The sequence below is a fragment of the Dreissena polymorpha genome, chromosome 10 (assembly GCF_020536995.1).
Source record: "Dreissena polymorpha isolate Duluth1 chromosome 10, UMN_Dpol_1.0, whole genome shotgun sequence".
NCBI lineage: Eukaryota > Metazoa > Mollusca > Bivalvia > Myida > Dreissenidae > Dreissena > Dreissena polymorpha.
This window is the reverse complement of record NC_068364.1, coordinates 14788872-14813593: the sequence shown is the minus strand read 5'-3', so window position 1 is coordinate 14813593 and position 24722 is coordinate 14788872. Positions and strand designations below refer to the sequence as shown.

At 33.2% G+C, this 24722-nt stretch overlaps 1 protein-coding gene across 3 annotated transcripts; it reads right to left on the bottom strand.

The window, feature by feature from the left end:
• Positions 1 to 3201: 3201 nt before the first annotated feature.
• On the bottom strand, positions 3202 to 9068 carry LOC127847380 (uncharacterized). 3 transcript variants are annotated; one of them, XM_052379248.1, is made up of 2 exons: positions 8941 to 9068; positions 3202 to 5999 (listed from the first exon to the last, which is right to left on the bottom strand). In XM_052379248.1, exon 2 carries the CDS (start codon positions 5985 to 5987, stop codon positions 5007 to 5009), a length of 981 nt encoding a protein of 326 aa, XP_052235208.1. In that variant the 5' UTR covers positions 5988 to 5999; positions 8941 to 9068; the 3' UTR covers positions 3202 to 5006. The 3 variants fall into 3 exon arrangements, with proteins under 3 accessions (XP_052235208.1, XP_052235209.1, XP_052235206.1); XM_052379249.1 differs by having other exon boundaries at positions 8834 to 8991; XM_052379246.1 differs by lacking the exon at positions 8941 to 9068 and adding an exon at positions 8320 to 8488.
• Between the last annotated feature and the right edge of the window lie 15654 nt (positions 9069 to 24722).

The window sequence follows — 24722 nt, the reverse complement described above, 5'->3', positions numbered from 1 at the left end:
CGACTTTATTATGTCTCAAATGTGTTCTTTAATTTCGGATAACATACCTTTTGTTAAACGCATTCAGCTTAACATGCGTATAAAACACATATATGTTTATTGGGGTCCCTATGTGTGAAATGTATATTTTATTTGTATACCGTTTTACCTTAAAATACATGATGATTCTAATTTGAATCGCTTAACATTCAAAAATCAACTGTTCAGTGATGATACTTCTAAATAATTTCCAATCTAACAACATTGGATACCACATATCGACCAATAGCCTGTAAATATACAACAAACCCATCGGCCGCAAATCAGTGCAACCAGTAAAGCGGAAACTTCACATTCGAATACGTGTTCTAACTTAATTGAGACTACGGTCATCACCGTGATATTTGCATCTAGATGCTCAACATAAAGGTCAAGACGGTTTCTGAAGAGCTCAATCGACTAACACTTGACAACAACAGTCTTCAAATAACAAAAGTGTTCACCAGATTTACGAAACATAACGAAGAGGAGACCAAGTTCTGCACCACCGGACTTCCCGCCAGTGGTGCCTTCATGTGACGTCTGAAATTGTTCTCAAAACAAGATTCAATAATTGAACTACTATAAAAAAGATAAACAAACATGAAGCATTGGGGTTAGCAAAAAAACCGCACTTAGCCCATGATTTATTACAAACCAAATACACCAAACGCGCGTGTAAACCCCTTCTTGGAGAAAACTAAGACATATATGGCATGAATGCAATCACTTTCCCTGGTTAAGGGGATTCGAGCTTGACATACCAGACATTGGTTTTTAAGTTACACGTGGGTGATTGCCATCGCGTGGCTAAAAGTTGTGACTGAAATTTGCAATTCCGTAATAGATTAATCCCTCTTAGGACACCCTGCCATATTATGTTTTATATAAATATTGAATGCAAGTCTTATCGTAATGACAAATGCGGTCGGGTTGGTCGGGAGATTATCAAATCAAACGGTTTTTGTTTTTTCTTTTAATATTCCTTTATTGTTGTTCCAATAGAATTAACCCAATACACAATACATCGGTGTAAAAAAAGCACTCGTTGAAATATTGCTAATATTTACATTATCTTTATCATACTGTGCACGACCGATAGATGGTGTTGCTCTTTACCCAACCCTTGTGTATACATGTATCTTTAATATATTTATAATTTGTCACTTATATATAAATTTATATTTTTAAATTTGTCCATCTGTGCGATATAACCCCACCATTTGACACCTCAGGCTTCTAATAGTTCTCTTTTTATACGTACTTGTTTCTCGAAATAGCTATCAATCGAAACATTAAATGCAAAACAAAATGATTGCGTCGTCTAATGTGCCTAATAATGACATATTTTACACAATAACACAAGGTGCTGTTCTCTTTAATATCATATGTGTCTTGTTCTGAGAAAACTGGGCTTAATTAATGTGCGTAAAGTGTCGTCCCAGATTAGCCTGTGCAGTCCGCACTGGCTAATTAGAGACGACACTTTCCGTTTTAATGGTATTTTGAGTTTCAAGGAAGTCCCTCTTTACCGAAAATCAAGTTTAGGCGGAAAGTGTCGTCCCTGATTAGCCTGTGCGGACTTCACAGGCTAATCTGGGACGACACTTTACGCACATGCATTATGACCAGCTTTCACAGAACAAGACACATATATTCATTCTCAGATCGTTTTCCATTTGCAAAAGTGCATCGATAGCGTTTTATACGTAAACGTTAATCATCATTGTTTCATGATAATAATTCATCCGATTGGGGATAATTAAGGGGCTTATTAAGGGACGAAGTTGTTCAATTGCTGATATTGCATATTGTTAAGTGTCCAATTTTTTAACAGACCATTGTGAAACAACCGCTTTATTGATTTTTTTTTTCACTCCGATCATGTATTAACCTTTCATAAATTACTATGAGTAATACATCAATTAACGCATTCATTACAAACATCATAACGGCAGTATAGGAATGTACATTTTAAACGTCAATTGTTCAAACGACCTTACAATGAATTCTCTTAAAGAGTCGAATGTATTTCCGTTCGGTACGGCCTATCTGAATTCGGTGTCTTAAACTCTTAAAGATCTAATTGGTTAAACGCGTTTTACTTGATTATAACATCCATTTGAAGTAGTGTCATGTTTAACATACATGAAACAGAGAAGCGACACATTACTCGAAAGTTTCCGGGTCGGTGTGTGGTTGAGTCTGGCAGCGAACTGTAGTAAATACAGAAATGTATTTAGGTTTTAATATTCTCATGTATTCGAAGCTACTTACTTTAATCGATAACATAGTATTTATTTAAGTTTAATCAACAATACTAAACTTATAACCGTTGAGTACATAGATGCTTTGTTTTACGATAATTAAAAATAGTTCTTCCATTATAAAATGATCAGTTTGAGATTGTTACTGTCCTTAATAATTGTATCATGTTTCTTTTTTTAAATTGTTTTTTCTTAAGAGATGAACATGGATTTTGATGTTAGCGACTGTTGCTAAAATTGTGCGAGAACCTCATTATATACCATTTGCAGGTTTCAGATTTGGCTGCAACCAATCAGCACCTTTCAACACCATGAAGCTTATATGGAAGTGCAGCGGCTATGAAATTAAATTACGAGAACTGAAATATTAATACATTTACAATTATATAAACATGTATTATTTACTTATAGAAGTTAAAATTTGCACATTAAAACAATTAGTTTCCGTAACATGCCTTGTAACAATAAATGATGAATAATGAAATTCTGTTGCAAATAGTTCCGTGTGAACTTTCATATTTAAACATACAATTATAAGAACAACAAGCAATGTCTACTAGAAATCATCTTGGAAATAAGTTATTACGTAAAAATAGTTTTCGAACGGAAAATAATGTCGGACAAAGTTTCGGACATGTGGATTACAATAATCAATAATAGAAATTCACTAAGCGTTATGTAATGAAATTTAATGAATACAACAGCATTGTTACATAATTATAACCTTAACATGTTTTACTTCAAAGATTTTGTATTTTCGTTTAATACACTGACTGATTTCTTAATGGACTTCTTTGCTGGAATTGGTAAATACATGTGTAAGAACCATGGTCAATTTAGTTATTGGAAAAAAAAACTTCTGCAATTACCTTTAGTACACTTATGTTTTATGGAAGTATTTATTTAAACACCTGTACAACATATTGTATAAGTTTATTTCAGTCATATTCACATACATACATATAAAATCAACACAGCAAGAATATATAGTAACCTCATGTACATGACCGTTCTTTAATAACTATAAGTGACTATGATTCATATACACATCAGTTTGTAATACAATGTACTTGGTAATGCTTCCGAGCACTGTCAAACAAACCATAGAACCCTTGCTGTCATACCAAATATTGTAAAATGTTAGCCGGTATGGATCCTTATCTTGGTGTGGTCATTCAAATTTGTTTGACATAGCTCGTTGACATCAGCACATACACACGACATTCTTTTCACATTTCTACATGATAAAAGGACTGAAATTGACTTCCTAATCATGACATCCATCCAACTCCAAAATGTTGACACTCAAATTGATGTAGGATTACTGTCTAAAAAACAGGATACAATAACTTTAGATAAAATTTGACAATGTTGTGAATAGTGCACTAGACATGCTCAGGTTAAAAAATCTAAAACATGTATCACCTCTAATCAGATTAAAAGCAAACAGATTAGCAAGTGACTTCCAGCATAGATAAAGTACAGAAAAAGTTAATAAACACTAGGCATTACATAGCATATAAAACATACATTTCTTTAAAATTCATATTTATTTTATATACAATTATTTTTACCGTACAAATGGTTATTTCTAATTTCAGTATATTACAACAAGTTTTTGCTAGTAACCTAACCATATCTGGGTGTGTGAAAATCAATTTCATCTTATCTATGTCATTTAAACTTAAAAAAGTATCACACATGGAGGCTGCTTTTTCAAACAGTATTTCTCTATCTAAACTATACAAGTGGCAATGAAGTGTTACATGCATCTCAGTTTCTACTGTGTTAACACAAAAAGGACATTTTCTATGATCAGGTGCTAAGTTTTCATAACGTCTAGTTTCAATTCTTGGTGGAGTCACTCCACACCTGAATTTGGCCAGTGCTGATCTATGACTGTATGGCATTTGTATTTTACAATAATGTTCCACAGAGTAATCAGATTTAAAAAGCCTATATTTTCTAAGCTTATTTCTACCTGGGCCATTTACAGCTGTTACCATCGACAAGTCTGTTTCCCAAGATTCAATATGGGTTCGCATTATATTTTCAGACATACCTTGTAGAAACTTTATTTGCGAGAATGGCAGCTGTAAATAGCCTTCTAAACTAAAACTGTTTAGCTCATCTAACAGTTTTGCACCAATTTTTACATCTAGCATTGCCCTTTTGTAAAGTCCATATACATGTCTTATGGTTTACTCTGTTTTCATTATAATTTAAACATCTATGCCAATGGCTATATATCATCTTCCATTGTTCATTTAAAATTGGCTTCCAAGCCATTTCACCCTGTACAGCTGTATTCGGTGTATACTTGCCCGCGCCCAGGAAGAACCTCATTGCCCTATACTGAATTGCATTGATGCATGCAAGAGTAAGACTTTACTCCCCATACAGAGGCGTCATATGCTATAACAGGGACAACACAAGCATTAATTAAATAGTTTAGTGTATACACCATATGCAACACATATGCAATGTTAAAATATTAAAACACAGTTAAATGTGTTATAAAACACACATACTTATTTTGTTAAGTGTTTATACCCCAAACAGCCAATATATTTATAACAGAATCAAACATAGCCTGTAGCACATCGTGTATAAGGTCTGATTATAATATTAAATTTATGTTTACGTATTCAACAATGTCAATGTTTTCGAAAACAATACATGAAGTATTTTGAGTAATGAAATCATTCGGAAGTTTGACGGTTACAGTCCATTTGGATTGTCTCGCACGTTGTAGAAATGTAGATCTTTTGTAAGCGTGGAGTACACAACGGGCAACACTAGTTTATTTTCAACGAAATCTTTCCCATACTCGTCTGCAAGGCCTAGTGCATCTATAAGCTTCTCTACCTCTCCATTTATCAGCGGAGTGCAGCTTAAGATATCAACATCTCTATTTTCTTTGAGAACGTCCACGAGAGCTTTGATCAGCAAGGAATTCTCTTTCCTGACTGTGACTTTTTCAGTCTCGTCGCTTGGTTGACCGAAAACCCCTCCTCCCTCGGACGCTGTTAGTATGGCGACATTCGTTTCCGGTCGTAGTGTTGGAAGCCGTTGTGGAAGTGTTGACATCATCATGAGCTGGTCAGCATCTGTTGGTATCGTCATTGTCTTTAGTTCTATCGTTTTACCAAAACCAGACGCTTTCTTTATTATATTTGGTTGCATGAGATCCAGATCGTCTGTTTGGAAGATGAATACTTTCGGCTTCAGGGCCATGTCTCTACGTCCCTTTACCATAACCATAAAATCCTCTATCGGTACGGCTTTGTCGTAACATTCCACTTTAAGGCACGGAAGTTCGCCCTTTTTGTTTCGTTCCTTGAGGGACAGGTAAGATAAGAAAACAAAGAAGAAACCGTCATACTTCTCCGCCTCTATTGTTTTCATATACTCATGAATTTCGTCGTGTTTGTGATTTACAAGAAAGTCGACCTGGGGCTGTATGGTTAACTGTTCTCTGAAGAATTCGTCTAAAAGCTTCATGTCAATATCTACTTCGCGATTTACAAGTTTCGAATTCTTGTCTACAACCATGCTCTTTAGTTTCGAGTTGTTGGTGGTACCAATGGGGTGGTCCTGTGCTAGGAAGGTGACCAGAACAGGTTTACGTATGATATACGTTTCGCTTTTGAAATCCTTGTCAGATATCGTTCTGATATCCCTATTTTCGTTTTCCGACATGATGATTATTGTCTATAAAAAATATAAATATAAAAATATGCTAAGCCGAAATCAACACAAATTCCAAATATTTCTGGAAACGGTTACTGACAATCTTAAGATGCAGGACAATATTCTTGTAAATTTTGCCATTTAGTTTTATCTGCAAACAAAGAAGATGAAATTAAATACTACATGAAATAACAGCAATTACGTTGCTTTAAGTAGCTAACTGAAGGATAGCGTGACTAATGGTTTTAAGCACATTTATCAGATCTCCATTTCATTTGCATCTTTATAAGGCTCAATGTAGTTTACCTGTGGTCATTATGACAAAAAAATAACATCTTTATACTGGTAAAGAACTACTCGCATATTTCCTTTTCCAAAGATATAGCAGTATGTTTTACAACCCTACTCCGTCCTATGAGCATAAGGTTTTTGAAAAGAATATGGTCCCAATATACTTATGCCAATCCTAATTTAATGCATTTTACTGTATCAATGTATCACACGAACCAAAGTTGTTGTTTTTTAATACTGCTACAGCTGGTGTTTCTTTAAACCGACATCGTGTAAGTCTCCCAAAGGCTCGTTTGGCTTATTTTCCAATGTCTTTATAAACTGTTTAATAATAACCGGTGTAGCGTGAAAGCCATATCACGGAACATTGAAATGTAAACACAATCTTAAAAATCATTGAGTGCTTTCAACCTTAGCATTTTTATTTTACATCAATTTTTATTTTTACGGTCATCGGTTTGACAAATCTCACACTTGTCATGTGAGATCAATAAGACTTGTGATTTGTCTAAATAATTGCACGGACTTGAAAGTTTTACAATAACTCGGTTTTTTGTTAATTTGTTAATAATTGATCGTGTTGTAATCGATCTCTCCTATTGGAGTATAGTGTGCAACCATGAAGGTAATAAGTCTTTGAATTATATTGCATGTAACTATGAATGAATTTGAAATTGGAGAAACAGTTACTAGCCCTTGCCTGTAAGTCCTTCATGTAATTACGCCACTGTATTAAGGACATTCTGATGTGAAAGTATTTACGAGATCAGCCAAGCCTCTTCAAAGGAGTTCAAAATACATGTAACAAGCTTCGTAATATACGCACGGATGGACAAATGTACGTATGGGCAAGAGCTTAATAATTCTTCCCTATCCATGGGGACAAAATTATGCCTCATATACAATGATATTCCATAAATTAACATGAGTATAATTTCAAACAACTAGTATCAAATGGGATACAGTGTCAATCCCATCACTTCTTTAAGATCACTTAGAGAATATATCGTCTACTGAATGTAAGAACTAGGGTAACTGACATTTTGTGAATTGTTCAGGAATGCATATTTTCAGACATTATCCAAAATACAGTAAGAGCACTTACGTTATTTTTTGCGCTCAAAATATTTCAGTATTGAAATTATGGTAACTGCTCCTTTCTTAATTTGTTTTTGTTTTAAAAAAGACATATCAATTTGGAGTTTTGTTTCGTTTTTCAAGTGTTATTATAATACTAATAAGAAAATTTGAATATGGAAAAAGGTTTATTATTTTAATAAAACATTTTTTGCTTCTCTTGAAAATTTAACAAAATGTCAGTTACACTACTTTTTACATTCAGAAAATGACATGTGTTTGTTATGTCAATTTCAAAAATTTGATAAAAACATTATTTTTACCAAAAAGGTTGACTTAATATTTTAACAGTTGATGTATTTCACCTTAATGAACACAAAAATAGAAAAAAGTAAAAATGTATAAAAATGTCAGTTACATGACTTATTACATTCAGTAGGCGATATCGAATACATGTAAATCCTAATGTCGATATAGGATATCGAAAGTAGGATAATATTTCAATAACTGATCAGTGAAATATTAGGGCTCTGAATTAAATTTCTCTATTTACTAAAGTACTTGAATGTGTTTCTTTAAATTCAATGCTTGAATTAAATAAGAATATGAATATGCTAATTATGTGACCTCATGTAGAGACATCATGTTTAATGTCAATGAATTGAAATCGAAAAAAGAAATACTATTTTGACTACAACTATGTAGACATACAAGTTTATACTGTTCGTCGAAATGTCTGCTTTTAATACAACGCGTGTTAATCCCGTCACTTCTTTAAGATCACTAAGAAAATCGAATACAAGTATATCCTAATGTCGATATCGGATATCGAAAGTAGGATAATATTTTTACACTGATCAGTGAAATATTAGGGCTCTGAATTAAATGTCTCTATTTACTTAAGTACTTGAATGTGTTTCTTAAAATTCAATGCTAGCATTAAATAAGAAAATTAATATGCACATTATGTTACCTCATGTAGAGAGTTCATCAATGTGTCAACAAACGATCTTTCAGATGACAGTAACGTAGTGACGTCACCATCAATGTATAGAATGGAGACATCATGTGCAATGTCAATGAATTGAAATCGAAAGTAGAAATACTTTTTTGAAATCAACTTTGTATACTTTCTAGTTTATACTCTTCGTCGAAACATCTGCTTTTAATACAACGCGTGTTAATCCCATCACTTCTTAAAGATCATTATGAGAATCGAATACATGTAAATCTTAATGTCGATATCGGATATCGAAAGTAGGATAAATATTTAAATAACAATGGTTAAATGAAATAAACGGGCTCTGAATTAAATGTCTCTATTTACTTAAGTATTTTAATGTGTTTCTTTAAATTCAATACTAGAATTAAATTAGAATATTAATATGCACATTATGTGACCTCATGTAGAAACATATCATGTTTAATGGCAATGAATTGAAATCGAAAGTAGAAATACTATTTTGAATACAACTTTGTATACTTACAAGTTTATACTCTTCGTCGAAATGTCTGCTTTAATAAAATGCGTGCAGTTACAACTATTACGCGTTTAAGTAACACATTTAATACGAAAAGTTAAAATAAAACGTACGTTATCTTAGAGTGTGTATTCCAACAATAAACACATCCGCTTTCCACTTGTCTTATTATTATTGTGTCAATCGTGACTTAACGACAATCTCCGGAATGCTCCGTAAGATGAGGTTTTATCTATAGCCTCTTAACTTTAGGATACGGTATACGTTAAGAGTCATAGTTATTATTACGGACACGTTTTGGAACCTTCGCTTATATAAGATTGCACGACGTTTTGGCAGTACCTATAGTTGTTGATTACACGTTGAGTACAAGTTGCATATAGTTTACGAATAATGAAACACTAAGGAAGGAACGCGCTAGAGAATTCTTCATGTTTATTGTGAGCAATAACCTCTTATTATATTACTGTTTTGAGTGTTTGTTTAATACATGCTTATACCTTTTATTATATTAATGTTTTGAGTGTTTGTTTAATACATGCTTTCCCCATGTTGTTGCTGTATAAAGTGGGTTAAATTCATAAAAACTAAACTAGTTATGATAAAGTAAGCTGTAAGTTGATACCTCGCAGTGCCGAAAAAGTTTTTCGATTAAAAGGGACTTCTAAATCACCAACTTCGTAAAGCGGTAGGCTTACTTCATGTACATCATGTGCCGGAGTGTAACAGCCGTCAAAATTGTGTATGTGTTAAGTCTACAAGTGGCTGTAAATATTAGAGTTGATTAATAATATCCTTTTATTGATTATTTGATTACCTCTGAAATGCATGTAATTGTTGCTGTAACAGGTGTGTTCATAATTTTTATCGCAATCGCTTCTAATAGCATGCCTTCATCGTTTTAACAATGCAATACACTCGACAGATGTTTTACAATAGTGACTGATAAAGGTGATCAGAAAAGGGAACTTGACCACATCAGGGGAGCACTGAAAGTGTGCGGTTATCCACAATTGACAATAAACAAAAGGGTTAAAGATAGTCTAGGATAGCCTACCCCCCCCCCCCCCCGAGAAGTGCCATCTCATTTTTTTCACTGGGCGGATATTAGCCCCCTAACTGATTTTATTGGACGGAGAACTGGAGAACTGCCCTGCTGCTGAAAAATAATGGCGAAGAAGTGCCCTATTTTCAGAATTGATGATCCGGAGAAGAGCCCCCTAAATAAATAAATTTCGCGGCGAGTAAAGGCGATATATAGAGCGAATATTACGATGAAAAAAACGCCAGTAAATTTCTTGCTAATATGGCTGGAAAGTGAGCGGAATTTAAAAAATAAATACAAGCAATAAAGGGTATAAAACAGCAAAAAATACCTGCCTCGGCATGGACGTCGCCATCTTGATAATCCAGGCTTTCCAGCTTGTCTTAAAAAACTAGGAGAAAACTAGGAGTGCTCTGAACAAAAAACTACGGGAAAACTAGGAAAAACTAAAAGGGTTTATGAAAAACTAGGAGTATAATCATAACAAATCTTGATGTTCAAAACATAGTTCCAATAGCAATCAATCATTACAAGCTGTTTGTAATTAAAAGTGAGGGCAACTCTCCGGGCGGAGCACCTCTCCGGGGGGGGGGGGGCGCCTCTCCGGATACCAGTTAAAGACACTGAAACGAAGATATCAGAAAAAACAGGAGGGGAATGGTAAAAGGAGGAAAGAAAGGGATAAAACCAAGAACAGGTCGAAGGGTATGGTAGTCATTCCTTATATGAAAAATGTATCTGAGGTACTGGCGCGAGTCTACAGAAAGCACAACATAAGGGTAGCAATGCGACCACACAGCACTACCAGACGCTTGCCTGTACACCCTAAGGACAAGACGCTGACAGAAGAGGTGTGCGGCTGTGTATACAAGATCCCCTGCAAGAATTGTGAAACTGTGTACATAGGAGAAACAGGTCGCAAACTTGGAACTCGGATCAATGAGCACAAAAAAGAGGCCAACAAAGCCCGCAAGTTTTCACGCGGTCAGGAAGGAGAGAATCGGAAACAACAGTGCAGTTATAAATCATATAGCGAGGCACAACCATGTCATTGCCTGGGAAGGGTGAACTTGAAACTTGCACCTTGAAAGGGATAGATAAGGAAAACAACACCGCACTCAGAGTACTTAGGGAATCGGTAGCGATAGCTAAGGAGAGACGGGTGATAAACAGGGACGAGGGGGGGGGGCTATCAACTGAGCCCCATCTACAGGCCTTTAACTGCTGGGAACCAGTCCGGCAGTAAGCCCGCCCTGTGACATTCACTTCTCGCGAAGTCACTGTCTGATGAAGATTCACAAATGGTGGATCAAAACTGTCACAGTATGTGAAAAAGATTCTTGGAATGTACATAGAAACTGATAAATAATACAATACAGGTTTCACAATACGTTCTCATTTAAATCTTTAAAATGTTAAAAACACATTAATGTTGAAATAAAAGAATCATTTAAAGCGGCATGTCGACGATATTTCACCCATCAGACATGCATATAGCAAAGCATTGTATTATTAATTTTATATCAAGAAGCTAAAATATATCATAATATATATTATATGCATGTATGTATGTATAAATATGTGCTTTTAAGCCAACTTAAATTAAAACCTAACATTACAACAGTTTATTATATTTATCGTGTGTATTCTTACATCGGAACGTCATGTATATGTTTTTATATCGATTTTACTGCAACTCTGTACATTATTGTATCATTATAACAATCATTATATTTTTATGAGCAATTAATCATAACAAGATATGTGTGGTAAGCTACCATTTAACAAGCACTTAGTTCATGGTCGTTTTGTAAATATAAAATCGTGTTCTGGGAAAAATGTTCTTAATGCATGTGCGCAAGTGTCCACAAAGACTAATCAGGGACGATACTTTCAGCTTTTTCATTATTTGTTTTAATTGTTGTAAGGAAAACTCTTTATATTAAAAAAACCTGTTAAGGCGGACAGTGTCGTCCCTGATTAGCCTGTAAAGACAGCACGGGTTAATCTTTGACGACACTTTACGAACATGCATTAAACCCCGTTTTCTCAGAGCGCGGCTCAAATACAAATTCGCACTAGCCACCATAATGCTCCTTTAAAGCATGGAACATACGGACGTTAAAGTACATAAATCACTAAATGAGGTAGACACTCTCATTATTGAACACCTATGATATTTACAGAGACATAATTGATTTACCATTTCTTATTCTTTCTGTTTGTATGATGCACATCACATTATAATAACTGATGAAACTTATTTGTTGAGTGGAATATAAATATATGTATCCTGTTACCAGATACAAATCGATAGCATAACAACGATCGTATAAACTTGAGCTATCGGTATTTTTAGATTACACTCGGGGTTTTCCAACAAATTGAAACTCTGTTTGCGTCAACTACGGAATAACGAAATGCCAAAATTCGATACTTGATCATAATTTGATGCTATGGAAAACGGGAGGAAATACTAGGATACATCGCGCTACCAAGGTTCTAAGCGATTGATAAACTTGATCTTTATCCAAAATCCACAACATATTCGCTATATATCTATTCGACGGATAATAAACACACTAATAAATCGCTTAAAAATGCGTGCCTCAAGAATGTTTTTACCATATCCACGATAATTATGTATATTATTAACAGACAAAGAACGATTGTTTGTATCAAGAATCGACCATACCCGTCATTAATTAATGTGTCAAATGACAGGCGCACTGAACAAAATGTTATTCAACTATTCAAACATTATTCATACATTATATGGTCTGTTGGTTAAAGGGGCCTTTTCACAGATTTTGGCATGTTTTGAAGTTTGTCATTAAATGCTTTATATTGATAAATGTAAACATTGGATCTAAAAAGCTCCAGTAAAAAAATCAAGAATAAAATTAAAAAAGGGAAAAAAAGTAGACCGCATCAGGGCTCGAACCAGTTACCGCCGGAGTCCTGGAGTAAAAACCAATTAGACCGCTCGGCCATCCTGCCAAGTATGTATAAATACTGTTTTATACTTTATAAAAGCAATCTTCGTAGTTTCAAAAAATTAAACGACAACAACAGAACTCTCCAAATTATTCAATCGTTTCGCGTTGCAACGCTTTATAATTTTCAGGTTTTTAAATCGTCAAAAGATGCATATAATGGCTATATTAGACCATGGTAAATTTGTTCAGTATAACTGTTTCCTTACAAATATCATAACTAAAACGAAAATTTGCGAATCTGTAACAACTTTTTTCAATTTTGTCAATTTACCAAAACGTTAAAAGACCCTTTAATACATCTATTCCAGCATTGCTTAAAGTGCTTATGGGCATTTTTCACTTTTGAATTTAGCTGAAAAGAATTAACCGGTCAAACGAGTTAGTTAAAATGTGGTAACTGACCAATTATCTACAACTCATCTTGCTACCATTTGTTTATAAATATATAAATATATATATTCGATAATTTACATGACTCACCCAGTCCTCTAAGCCGAAATGATCCGTAAAACAAAATTGTGTCTTTGTTTCGTATGAACGAATCTGCACTTAAACTAAATTTAGATTCACATCCCACATAGAATCATTTCTGTCGTCAGTTGTTAAAACGTAAGTAAGCTTGATGTTCAAATGAATTATTTTTCTCTTTCCGGATTATTGTTTGAGTATGTTGATGCTGCATTTACAAATATACGTGTATATGGAGTAAAAACACCAAAAATATTAAATCATCGATTGCGATAGACACCTATAAACATAGCATATACTGTTAGATGTTCATAATATCACTTTAATACACCGAGGAAGTATACAATGGGTACACTTGTGTATAAAATAAGCCGTGCTCTGTGAAAAAGGGGTTTAAAGCATGTGCTTAAAGTGTCGTTCCAGATTAGCCTTGCAGTCCGCACAGGCTAATCAGTGACGACACTTTCCGCTTTTCTGATATTTTCTGTTTGAAGAAATTATCTTCTTAGCAAAAATCTTGTTTCGGCGGAATGTGGCGTCCCTTATTAGCCTGTGCGGACTGCACAGACTAATCTGGGACGACACTTTACGCACATGCATTTAACCACTTTATCACAGAGCACGGTCCAAATGTATCGTCAATCATAGAATTTCGACCAGTTTAACAGCAATAAGCCTTACTATTTGAAAACATTACTATTCGATGCATATGCAAACGTTTTATTTTATTTACAGTGACGATTGTGTCCTCTCTGTTCATAGACTATTTATACACGTCATACCACAAAGCGCATTAAACGATTCCTCCACTGATTTTTACAGACAAAATGTACATAGGTCTGCCTGAAAAATATAATTTACTATGGAACGCCATAGCTACCTTAACATGACATCGTATATTTCATGACTATATATATTATTATATGATGTTGAATATATATTATATGCTGTTACTTTGGCCTTAAACGTTGTTAATTAACGATAGTATGAGGATATTTTACCATTATATGATGCTCAAGGTCGTTTATATGATTCGTATTGTCCACTATATGCTGCTCATTGTCCATTATATGATGCTCATAGTCCATTATATGATGCTTACCCTCCATAATATGTTGCTCATTGTCCATTATATGATGCTCATTGTCCATTATATGATGCTCACTCTCTTTTATATGTTTCTCACTCTCCATTATATGATGCTCACTCTCAATTATATGATGCTCACTCTCAATTATATGATGCTCACTGTCCATTATATGATGCTCACTCTCAATTATACGATGCTCATCGTCCATTGTATGATGCTCACTCTCCATTATATGATGCTCATTGTTCATTATACGATGGTCACAGTCCATTATATTATGCCGATTGTTCATTATATTTTAATGAAGCACAAATCACCCTTCAGGGCAAGCACTTAAAGCTATATTTATAATGAAAAAATACTTATACAAATTTACAGATGTGACTTTCGAACACAGGTTAGACTTATTTGAAAAACTTATTGTTCCTATTTTAAATTATGGAAGCGAAGTCTGGGGATTTAACAAAGGCCAAGCCACTGAACGTATTCATTTACAATTTTGCAAAATACTCTATGCGTTAAGAGAAGTACGCAGAATTATGTTGTATATGGTGAGCTGGAGAGGGTGTCAATGCAGAATATTAGGCATTTTAACATAATCAAATACTGGATAAAACTATTGCAATGCAATGAAACCAAATTTGCCCAAAACGTTTACAATTTGCTGAAAAAGCTCTATTATGTTCCATGGGATTTCAGGATGTCTGGATAATGCAGGGCATCGTAAATGTAAAACTTTTCTTGTCGACAGTCAATCGGCGTCTTAAAGACACGTTTGTGCAAAACTGGTCGATTAAGTGACTCCAGTAGGGCCCTATTTTATAATAACATTAAATTTTTTGAATTCCAAGAATATCTTAACCTTGTTAACATTATAAGAAATTCGCACTTGTATAACAAAATTACGTGTGTCATCACATAGATTACATATTGAATCAGGCCGATGGAGTAAACCAGTAGTTACACCAGTTGAAAATAGAGCATGGTCCTTTTGTGATAAACTTGAAGATGAATACCATTTTATTATGGAATGCGATTTATATTAAGATTTACGAGATAAATATATATCAAAGTTTTTTCGCACAAGATCAAGTATGCATAAGTTCATACAATTACTTCAAGCAAGAAACAGAAAAGTACTTAGAAACTTCGGCACTTGTATATTTTATTCTTTTTAGTTGAGAAAACAGTACTTATATCAATAACATGCTCAATTACATACTACGGGTACACTTTTAATACATGCTTATCTGCTTAATAAGTTTGTTGTAAAATATCTCCACTATCACCTTATAAGTTTATATTAAACTTTTGTCACCCTGTTTTCATATAATGAAAAACTTTTGCACTATCTCCACCTATATGTATATTATTATGTACTTTGTTTGCGCTGTTTTTGATGTTTTTTTGCTTGTACAAGTAACATGTTTTGTCCTCATGGGTTTTGTTTTAAAAGATCTCCGCCTTTTTACTTATAAGTTTATATCTACCCTCTGCCATCCTGCTCTTATGTATTGAAATGTTTTTGTTTTTTTCTTTTTGCGCTATTACCACCTACATGTATATGTTTATTATCATATACTTTGTAAGCGCTGTCTTGCCATTTATTGCTTGTAAATATGTTGTCCTCATGGGTCTTTTGACCTTTTGGAACTTGTGAAATAAACTATCAAACTATGATGCTCACTGTCCATAATATGATGCTCATTGTTCAATGTATGGTTCATTATAATGTCTGGTCCGTTTGCTATATTATGGTGTTAGTTCTTTGTTGTAAGCTCATTATTTATTATCATGCAATGCTCAGATTCTATTTAAGGATGTTAGGCGTTAAGAAATATTTAAAAATACGTTTCAACCATCTTTTCCACATAAAATAATCCCCTTATATATTTATGTATATACATAGGAGATCTGAGACGCTTGATAAAAAGCATGTGCTTGCTCGCGCCACTAGTACAGTAAATAATTCATTTTGCCGAGAAATACACTAGTTCTACGTTCGACCATCGTATAATGAAATTTGCACATCATATTATGAACAATGAGGATCAGATAATGGGGAGTGAACATCATATACTGAACAATGAGCATCATATAATGTACAATTAGCACCATAAAATTGAAAGTAAGCATCATATTAATGAGAGTGAGCATCATATAATGGAGAGTGAGCATCATATAATGGGTAGTGTGCATCATAAAATGGAGAGTGAGCATCATATAATGAATAATGAGCATCATATAATTGAGAGTGAGCATCATATAATGGAGAGTGGGCATCATATAATGCACAATCAGCATAATATAATTGAGAGTGGGCGTCATATGATGGAGAGTGAGCATCATATAATGTACAATGAGCATCATATAATGTACAATGAGCATCATATAATGTACAATGAGCATCATATAATGTACAATGAGCATCATATAATTGAGAGTAAGCATCATATTAATGGAGAGTCAGCATCATATAATGGAAAGTGAGCATCATATAATGGAGAGTGAGCATCATATAATGTTCAATGAGCATCACATAATGTACAATGAGCATCATATAATGGACAGTGAGCATCATATAATGGACAGTGAGCATCATATAATGGTGAGTGAGCATCATATAATGTTCAATGAGCATCATATAATGTACAATGAGCATCATATAATGTACAATGAGCATCATATAATGTACAATGAGCATCATATAATGGACACTAATCATGATATAATGTACAGTAAGCATCATATAATGAACAATGAACATTATATAATGGACCGTTAGCATCACATAATGGCAAATTATCATCATACTATCATTAATTATTGACGTATAATGCCAAAGTAACATCATATAATGTAAAATCAACATCATATACTGATAAAGATAGTCATGTAATATACTTTGTCATGTTACGGCAGTTATGGCGTTCCATAATTGACTTCTCTTCTTAATGTGTGTTAATCCAAACTTGATTCAAACCTCGCGCTTCATTAAAAGACAGGCTTTTTAATAATTTTTAATTGACGTCTTGATAAAGTTCATAACGGTAAAATGCGGTACTTATGTGTTCATCTAAATATGATATTGGGTTTTATACGAGGTTTTACTTGGAGATAAGAGATTTAAGATAAGAGATAAGTGATTGATATTTACACACATGTTTACCATCAATAAGCACTTTATTATAGATTTAATATAAACAAGCCGGGTGTAAAATGTGTAACGAAAACAAATTCACTGAAAAATACTACCATTCTATGTTTGTCTTTTTGTTATACAATAATGTTTTTCTTTTAGATGCGGACTGGAAGAAAACTAAAACTAAGTGGTATATTTTATGTAATGAAAACAAAATACATTTTAAATAGATTGTCTAATCATTTGTATTTATGCAACGATACTATAATATTAAATAAAATAAAATAAAAGAATCTGGAAGGCATATGTTAGTAGTGGTACAAGTGTACTTGTAAAAATAATGACCAACGGCGAAGGAATGTATTCGGGGAGAGAAACACAGTTAATATAAAACAAAATACCCAAAATAACAGAATGCACGAAACAAATTAAGGACGTACGCGACAGTTTTATAATATATTATTGTGCATTAATGTTTTGACAAAATGCGAACATTTTTGTTTAAGCTTTTGTCTATTTACATGGATCAAGGAGAAAGAAAAAATGCGAACACAAATCAATAAAATGCAAGTATCTATTTGCACGTGCAGTAAGATGCAACCACGACTACACGTGGTTCAGAAGTATGAGAACGTCGTGGATGAATAATTTCCAGGAATCTATGTAGTAAATGATATCAAACAAAACCACATTTAAGTTCATGAATTAAAATTATAAAAGTATTGCTACACACGTACGAATTAGTGTATAACATAATATTACAATATATTTTAACTCATCTGTCGCGGATGCCATTAAGTTAAGAAAAAACTTAAGAAATATCACACGTCGTATCAGACATCGTGTAATCAATTCAATATGTTATATTCAAGCAAATAGGCTAGGAATAAGAATACTAAGGAATGTAAAAAGTTAATAGCTGGTGTGTGAACATGCTGACGCTTATTGAAAATCACTTGAGAAATCACACCTAAGTAACAGTAGAATCCGTGGAGTCAAACTAGAAAGAGGGATTATGTCTAAGTCGGTAAACGTCAGGGATTGCATATGTCTGCGTGGCTATAATTTGAGCCGCGTTCTGAGAAAACCAGACCTAATGCATGTGCGTAAAGTGTCGTCCCAGATTAGCCTGTGCAGTCCGCACAGGCTTATCAGGGACGACACTTTCCGCTTGTATGGATTTTTTGTTTCAAGGAAGTCCCTCCTTACCGAAAATAAAGTTTTTGCGGAAAGTGTCGTCCCTGATTAGCATTTGCTGAATACACAGGCTAATCTGGGACGACACTTTACGCACATGCATTATGCCCAGTTTTCTCAGAACGCGACTCATTTGATCGGAGGGCATACATCAGACTATCGCAAAGAACGGCAACTAGACTTAGCTACACTACACTTTATTGATGCTCCGCCAACACGAAATGTAGTGCATTGAATACTTTAGAGAGAATGTATGAAGGGTTCAGGTATACACGTAAGCTTTGAATCCATTATAAAATAATATCTTACTATCAAAATAGTGGAAGATATTGATGTAACTGGCACAGCTTAAATGTGAAATTGTTCATGTGAACACTTCAGTAAGTTGCGCAATCCAACTAATGCCTAGTGTATTTGCTAAATTGCCAGATCAAAGTTCGAATTTACCATGTCATCGCTGCAAGAATTAAAGTCATATATAGGTGATAACATATGCACGCTTTTTAGGTCAAGCTTTGCACATCTAAGTATTTGTCCAGAACTAAAAGCACGACATAACTCCAGATGCTACTGTACTGACAATTGTCCTACAAGGTTTCATAAAATCTCCCACTGAGCAAAATGTTGTGATGTGAGCTCAACATGAACAAGAATGCCGAAACTAACACATATGTTCTATTTAAGTTTGCATTAAACTATCCCGATATGTGATCATCTATTACACCCATTTTTGAACAAGATCGTCGTGCTTTAAATTTTATGGATGAAATAAGATATGAATGTTTAACCAAAATATGACAATACAATATTTTGTATAGTGCAAGCACTTCATCTTGACAGTTGCTTTCAATGAAAACACATATATACATTTTGTAATAAAAACAAACAAAATATATAAATATATTTTTTAAAGCGTTCGTCAAATCTGCAAAAAGTGTGGTTCGTGACACAGAACGTATTTTTATACCACATAGCTTTGAATTTTAAAATGTAACAAAAATGCGAAAATAAACGAATTCATTAAATTTGTTTATCATTTTAATTCAACAATGTCGCCTTCAAAAGGATATCATAGGATAACAATGTGCTTCGTATGATTTATGAGTCGCATGCAGCGTAGAGATACAAGTGTATCACTTTCTGATGGCAAAGTACGAAAACATAGGTTGCATTGCTATACACACAGATTGTAAGTTGCACACATATTAAAAGTCGTTCGCTAAGAACTATTTAAATTCATATATTTATTCGACAGTTAAAGTAATGTTAAATTTATATTGATACAGTGAAATAATTAAAAATGGTTGTCAAAGACTTGTTATCTTAAAGAGTGGCCTTGAATGTTGTCTAAAACAACTCTATAAAATATTGTTTGGTCATTACAATGCAAGTTCAAGTTTTCGCAATCGTTTATTGATTCTATGAAAGGATAAAATAATATTTACCTGAATTATTGTCAATAAGAGTTGGTTTAGACATAAAGCGATGCTGACATTTTACCTCAGTGTGACCTTGATCTTTAACCTGGGCAGATTGTACTAAGCGACAGAGGTTATTCATATACCTAAACATATATTTAGAATGTATACATTACATTCTCTTGAATTATACAATTGGATGAACTAAATAGTGTATCGATCTTTTCCTTTCTGACAAAAAGTATCCCTTTATGTATCCCTTTAGTCAATATATCACTGAAATGCGACATTCTGTGTTCATATAAGCTAAAAGTCGTGGTATAGCATCGGGATATTTGTCATGTGACTATAGTAGGTGGATTTGTATTTTTAATTATATGCATGGCGTCTACCGGGCTACGGAACACCTGAGCTCCATGAAACGTAAATACAGATTTGTTACACCTCTTCCAAAGTCCATCAAACACACACAACATCATCGTATCATTTTCACAACAAATAGCTGTTCCGTTTTATATATTACGAAATAATTACATGACATTTCAAATTCCTTAACAAATGATAATACATGTATTTGAAATGCTTTTATCATCGAGTTACCTTGGAAATACCCTGTTTATTTTTGTACGACAAATAACGTTTTTAAATATGCTATTTACATCTATTAAACACTTAACATAATTATTCAAACGAAAGAACAACACAATATAATACATGCCCGTCATTTAGGGTTTTTGCTGAGATGCATTTCTGGAGACAAACTCAGTTAGATAATTATGCATTGGCATTATTAGTATTTGTGTTCAGCTTAAACACCGATGACAGAGGTATGGTATTGATATTGGAACCTGTGTATTTTAGCAATTCACGTAGTTGTTAATTTTGGTCTTCGACGTGCTATTAAATCAACATAAAGAGTTTCTATCGTATATGAAAATAAAATTTATATATGTTCTTAATATACAATAAATTAAGGACAAACATTGATTCAGTCTTTTATTTAAACTTATCAAGCTTTACATGTGTTGTTTTTTTAACGAAATTAAGTTCAATAATGATACAACTATTGTTTTCCTCTGTACTCAGTATGCACATATTTTAGAGACCTCTAATGATATTTGTTGTCATAGTGACGGATAAGCGCATGCATGAAATGATCATTACCCGGTGTAAAAAATGTGAGTTGCCGATAAAATTATTATATTTCTAAACTTCCTTTTTGAAATCCAATGGTGCGTTTTAAAATCATCAACGGATATATATTCATGCAGCCTAGATTTAACTCGTCAACTTTCCGTTTTCGATTCACCGGATGTCTTTTTAAAATGCTATCAGAAAAAGAAATAGTTATTCTTTGCAATGTTTACCTGGTCATTTTATGAATAATGTGCACTTTTTAATTTTCATCAGAAATCATTGCATTATGTTTTATAGTCTGTAGCTTTTCGTAAAATTAACATTCGACAGCAGTAGTTTTAAGACTTTTATATTGGTATATAATAGAATTCGTGCTATCGTCCACAGGTATGCATGCAATAAAACGGTTTGAAATGAGACTTAATTAAAATGAACTCTGCTAATTTCAATGAATTGTCCTGTATTAGAGTATAAATACACTGTGAATGCTGCTAAACTTAGTAGGTACTGTGCATTTCGCAACAACATAAATCGGAATTAATATCATTTTAAGAAGATGTATTACACACAAAAAACGGTAGACTAGGTAAACAAATGTATTGAAGACTTATCTTGGAATATCGTGTCTCGAACTACATACAAAATGAACATTTGTAAATAGGTAAACCGTGGTTAACTGTTTCGTTTTACTTAAGCTTGTAATATGAGACACAAAGTAGTATGTGTTTTCGGGGTATATAAATTAATTTCTCATAAGTAGTATCAACAATTTATTTCATCCGGATTTGCTAGTATTTGATAGTTAATGTTTTGAGTGTCCTTCACTTCATGCAACGGTAACTGAATTTCTAACGGATTTGACAACTTTGGTAATATTATTGTCTGATTTGTTTGGATCGCATTCTTAATAACAAACCGTTCCAAGGCGGAAACACTATATGTACTCATGTTGCTAAAAATTGTCGTGTTGTTGGTTTTGATTGAAAAGCAATGTGCATGCAATTGGTTTGTTCACTATATAAAGGGCCAACGGATGTAAATAGAATTTTAATATCGGTGATGTATGTGGCATTTTACAGTTAATAATCGTACAACAGTGGCGGAAAACCTACCAAGCGGGAAATCCATTGTGTACATTTTTGTAGCAATATGTTTCCTATTGGAGAAAAAAATGCAGACTTCTTGTAGGGTTTAGCAACCGTTTCAGATGCACAGATGATTTCAAATGACAGAGACGCAAATTGTCTCAATTGTTCGGTTAATATTGTTAAAACTTTGTACGGTTCTGATTTATTTATTATGTCATTTTCAAGATAACTGTGTTTTACATTGATGGACAACACGCTCACGGCAACACAATAAATTGTTTCCTGAAATAAAAATCAATGAACATCTTCTGGACATTGATCTTACTTTATAATACTTGGGAAATAATTTCACTTCAGTAGTTCGGTCGTTTTTAGGAATTCTGCAAACAAAACACAAACTAACGTTTCGCAAAGAAATTTGTGTCTTAAAATGAAATAAATAAATGTTCACGATGTGTTCATAAAACAACGATTTACGTATCCAGCATCGACTTGATTTAGTCATTAATGAAGGTATTAAACGACAAAAGACCTCAACCATTATAGATATTGATATCGAATGTAAATATGCGTCAATAAAGTTGTCATATAATTTACACAAAGGAAGTATACTTTGTCTAAATATGTATCGTTGGCAATAGATATGAGCATGTAAAGCAGCAATAATGTGAAGTAAATGTAATTGTAAAAAATGAATGTACGATGCTGATGCAAAGTGAATGTTTATTTAAAGTGAAAAGTGGGCCCATTATTTTCATAAGAAATGTTCAAATCAAACTACACAGTGCAAATAAACTTCGAACTGTTTTTTTTGCGAATTCTGAAAAAATCACATTTGTATTCTTATACTCGATAATTTTATTTCACTTCATCTACTTGATATCTGTTAAACCAAACTTAAACCACGTGCTGAATTAAAAGATAAGTGGCAATGTACAGAGCGCTTAAATGTATAAATGATGTTTTCATCGAGTATAATTTCAGGTTCGGTGTTTTGGTACGAACGGTTACTAAATATGACGGATTTGATCATAAAGAGATACATTCTTTATAAAATATCTTGGAGACAAAAGCTCTAACAATACATGGGGATGTTGTACAAAATATTAATATATTGTGCATCATATGTCTACTGATTTATAGTTTATACTATGTAAAAATAGAAATTCATTAAACGACACCTTATATTTTTTAGGTTTGCAAACAAAATCAACGGTTTAATAATACAAGCGGATAAAACATATGTGCCAAACACACACCTACTTACAAACGCCACCATCAGATGCTTTTATTTTAGAATCAGAATTAAATAATGCATAAAAGAATGGTAATTTGTAATCAATTAAAACAAAATACATTTTAATTTTGCTGAATTTATTCAACAACAATATGTTACCAAATAAACGAATACGAAATACCAGCATTAGTTCTAGCACACATGTACATTTTAAAATAATACATAAGAAGCTGTAGACAACAAATATCTTCATGAAATGCAGTTCAGTATAAAAACATAATGCTCAAAAACATAGAATGCACAACACAAATTCAAATAATATAAATACAAATATATTACAAACAGTATTACTTTAACAAATACGTAGCGTATCAATTGGGTAAACGTGTCTGTCGTATGTTACGGAATGTTAATACATGTTCCACTTGTTTAAGCTTACATGTATGGGATCATATCAGACACTGTCAACGGCTTAGACATATGTACAAAACACATGTACCATTGGTTTTATTTAGTAAAAATTCATAATACACGAGCCAACGCAAATTGAGATAAAATCAGGAAAAGAAACTAGGAGTACATATATTCTGTCGATTTTAATTTAATAAAGATTCAGCTTCATATCAACTTTGACTTCTATTGAAAAGCAATGCATGTCCCGCTAATTTTAGATTTTTCGTTAATATTATGTTTTATAAGTGAATGTAACAGCTGTAATATTAATCTTAAACATATAGGCTTCGTATTTTAACTTATTGGGATATTGGATATGAACTGTTGAAATATTAACGAAAAATCTAAAATTTTACCGGGACATGCATTGTTTTTCAATAACAGCGCAACTATAATGGTAATAATCATTCTTGAAACATTTAAATGTAGCACTACGATATCCTGTGTTAATTTGAATAAATAAAATAACGTGCATATTTTTACGTACCACTAAACTAAAATATATAGTAAAAATCAAATATAAGATATTTTTATCTTGCATATTTAATACATATTGTGTATTTTTCATAAAACATTGAAATAAACATTGCAGAAAAAGTGTCGATATTGCTTATATTCGTC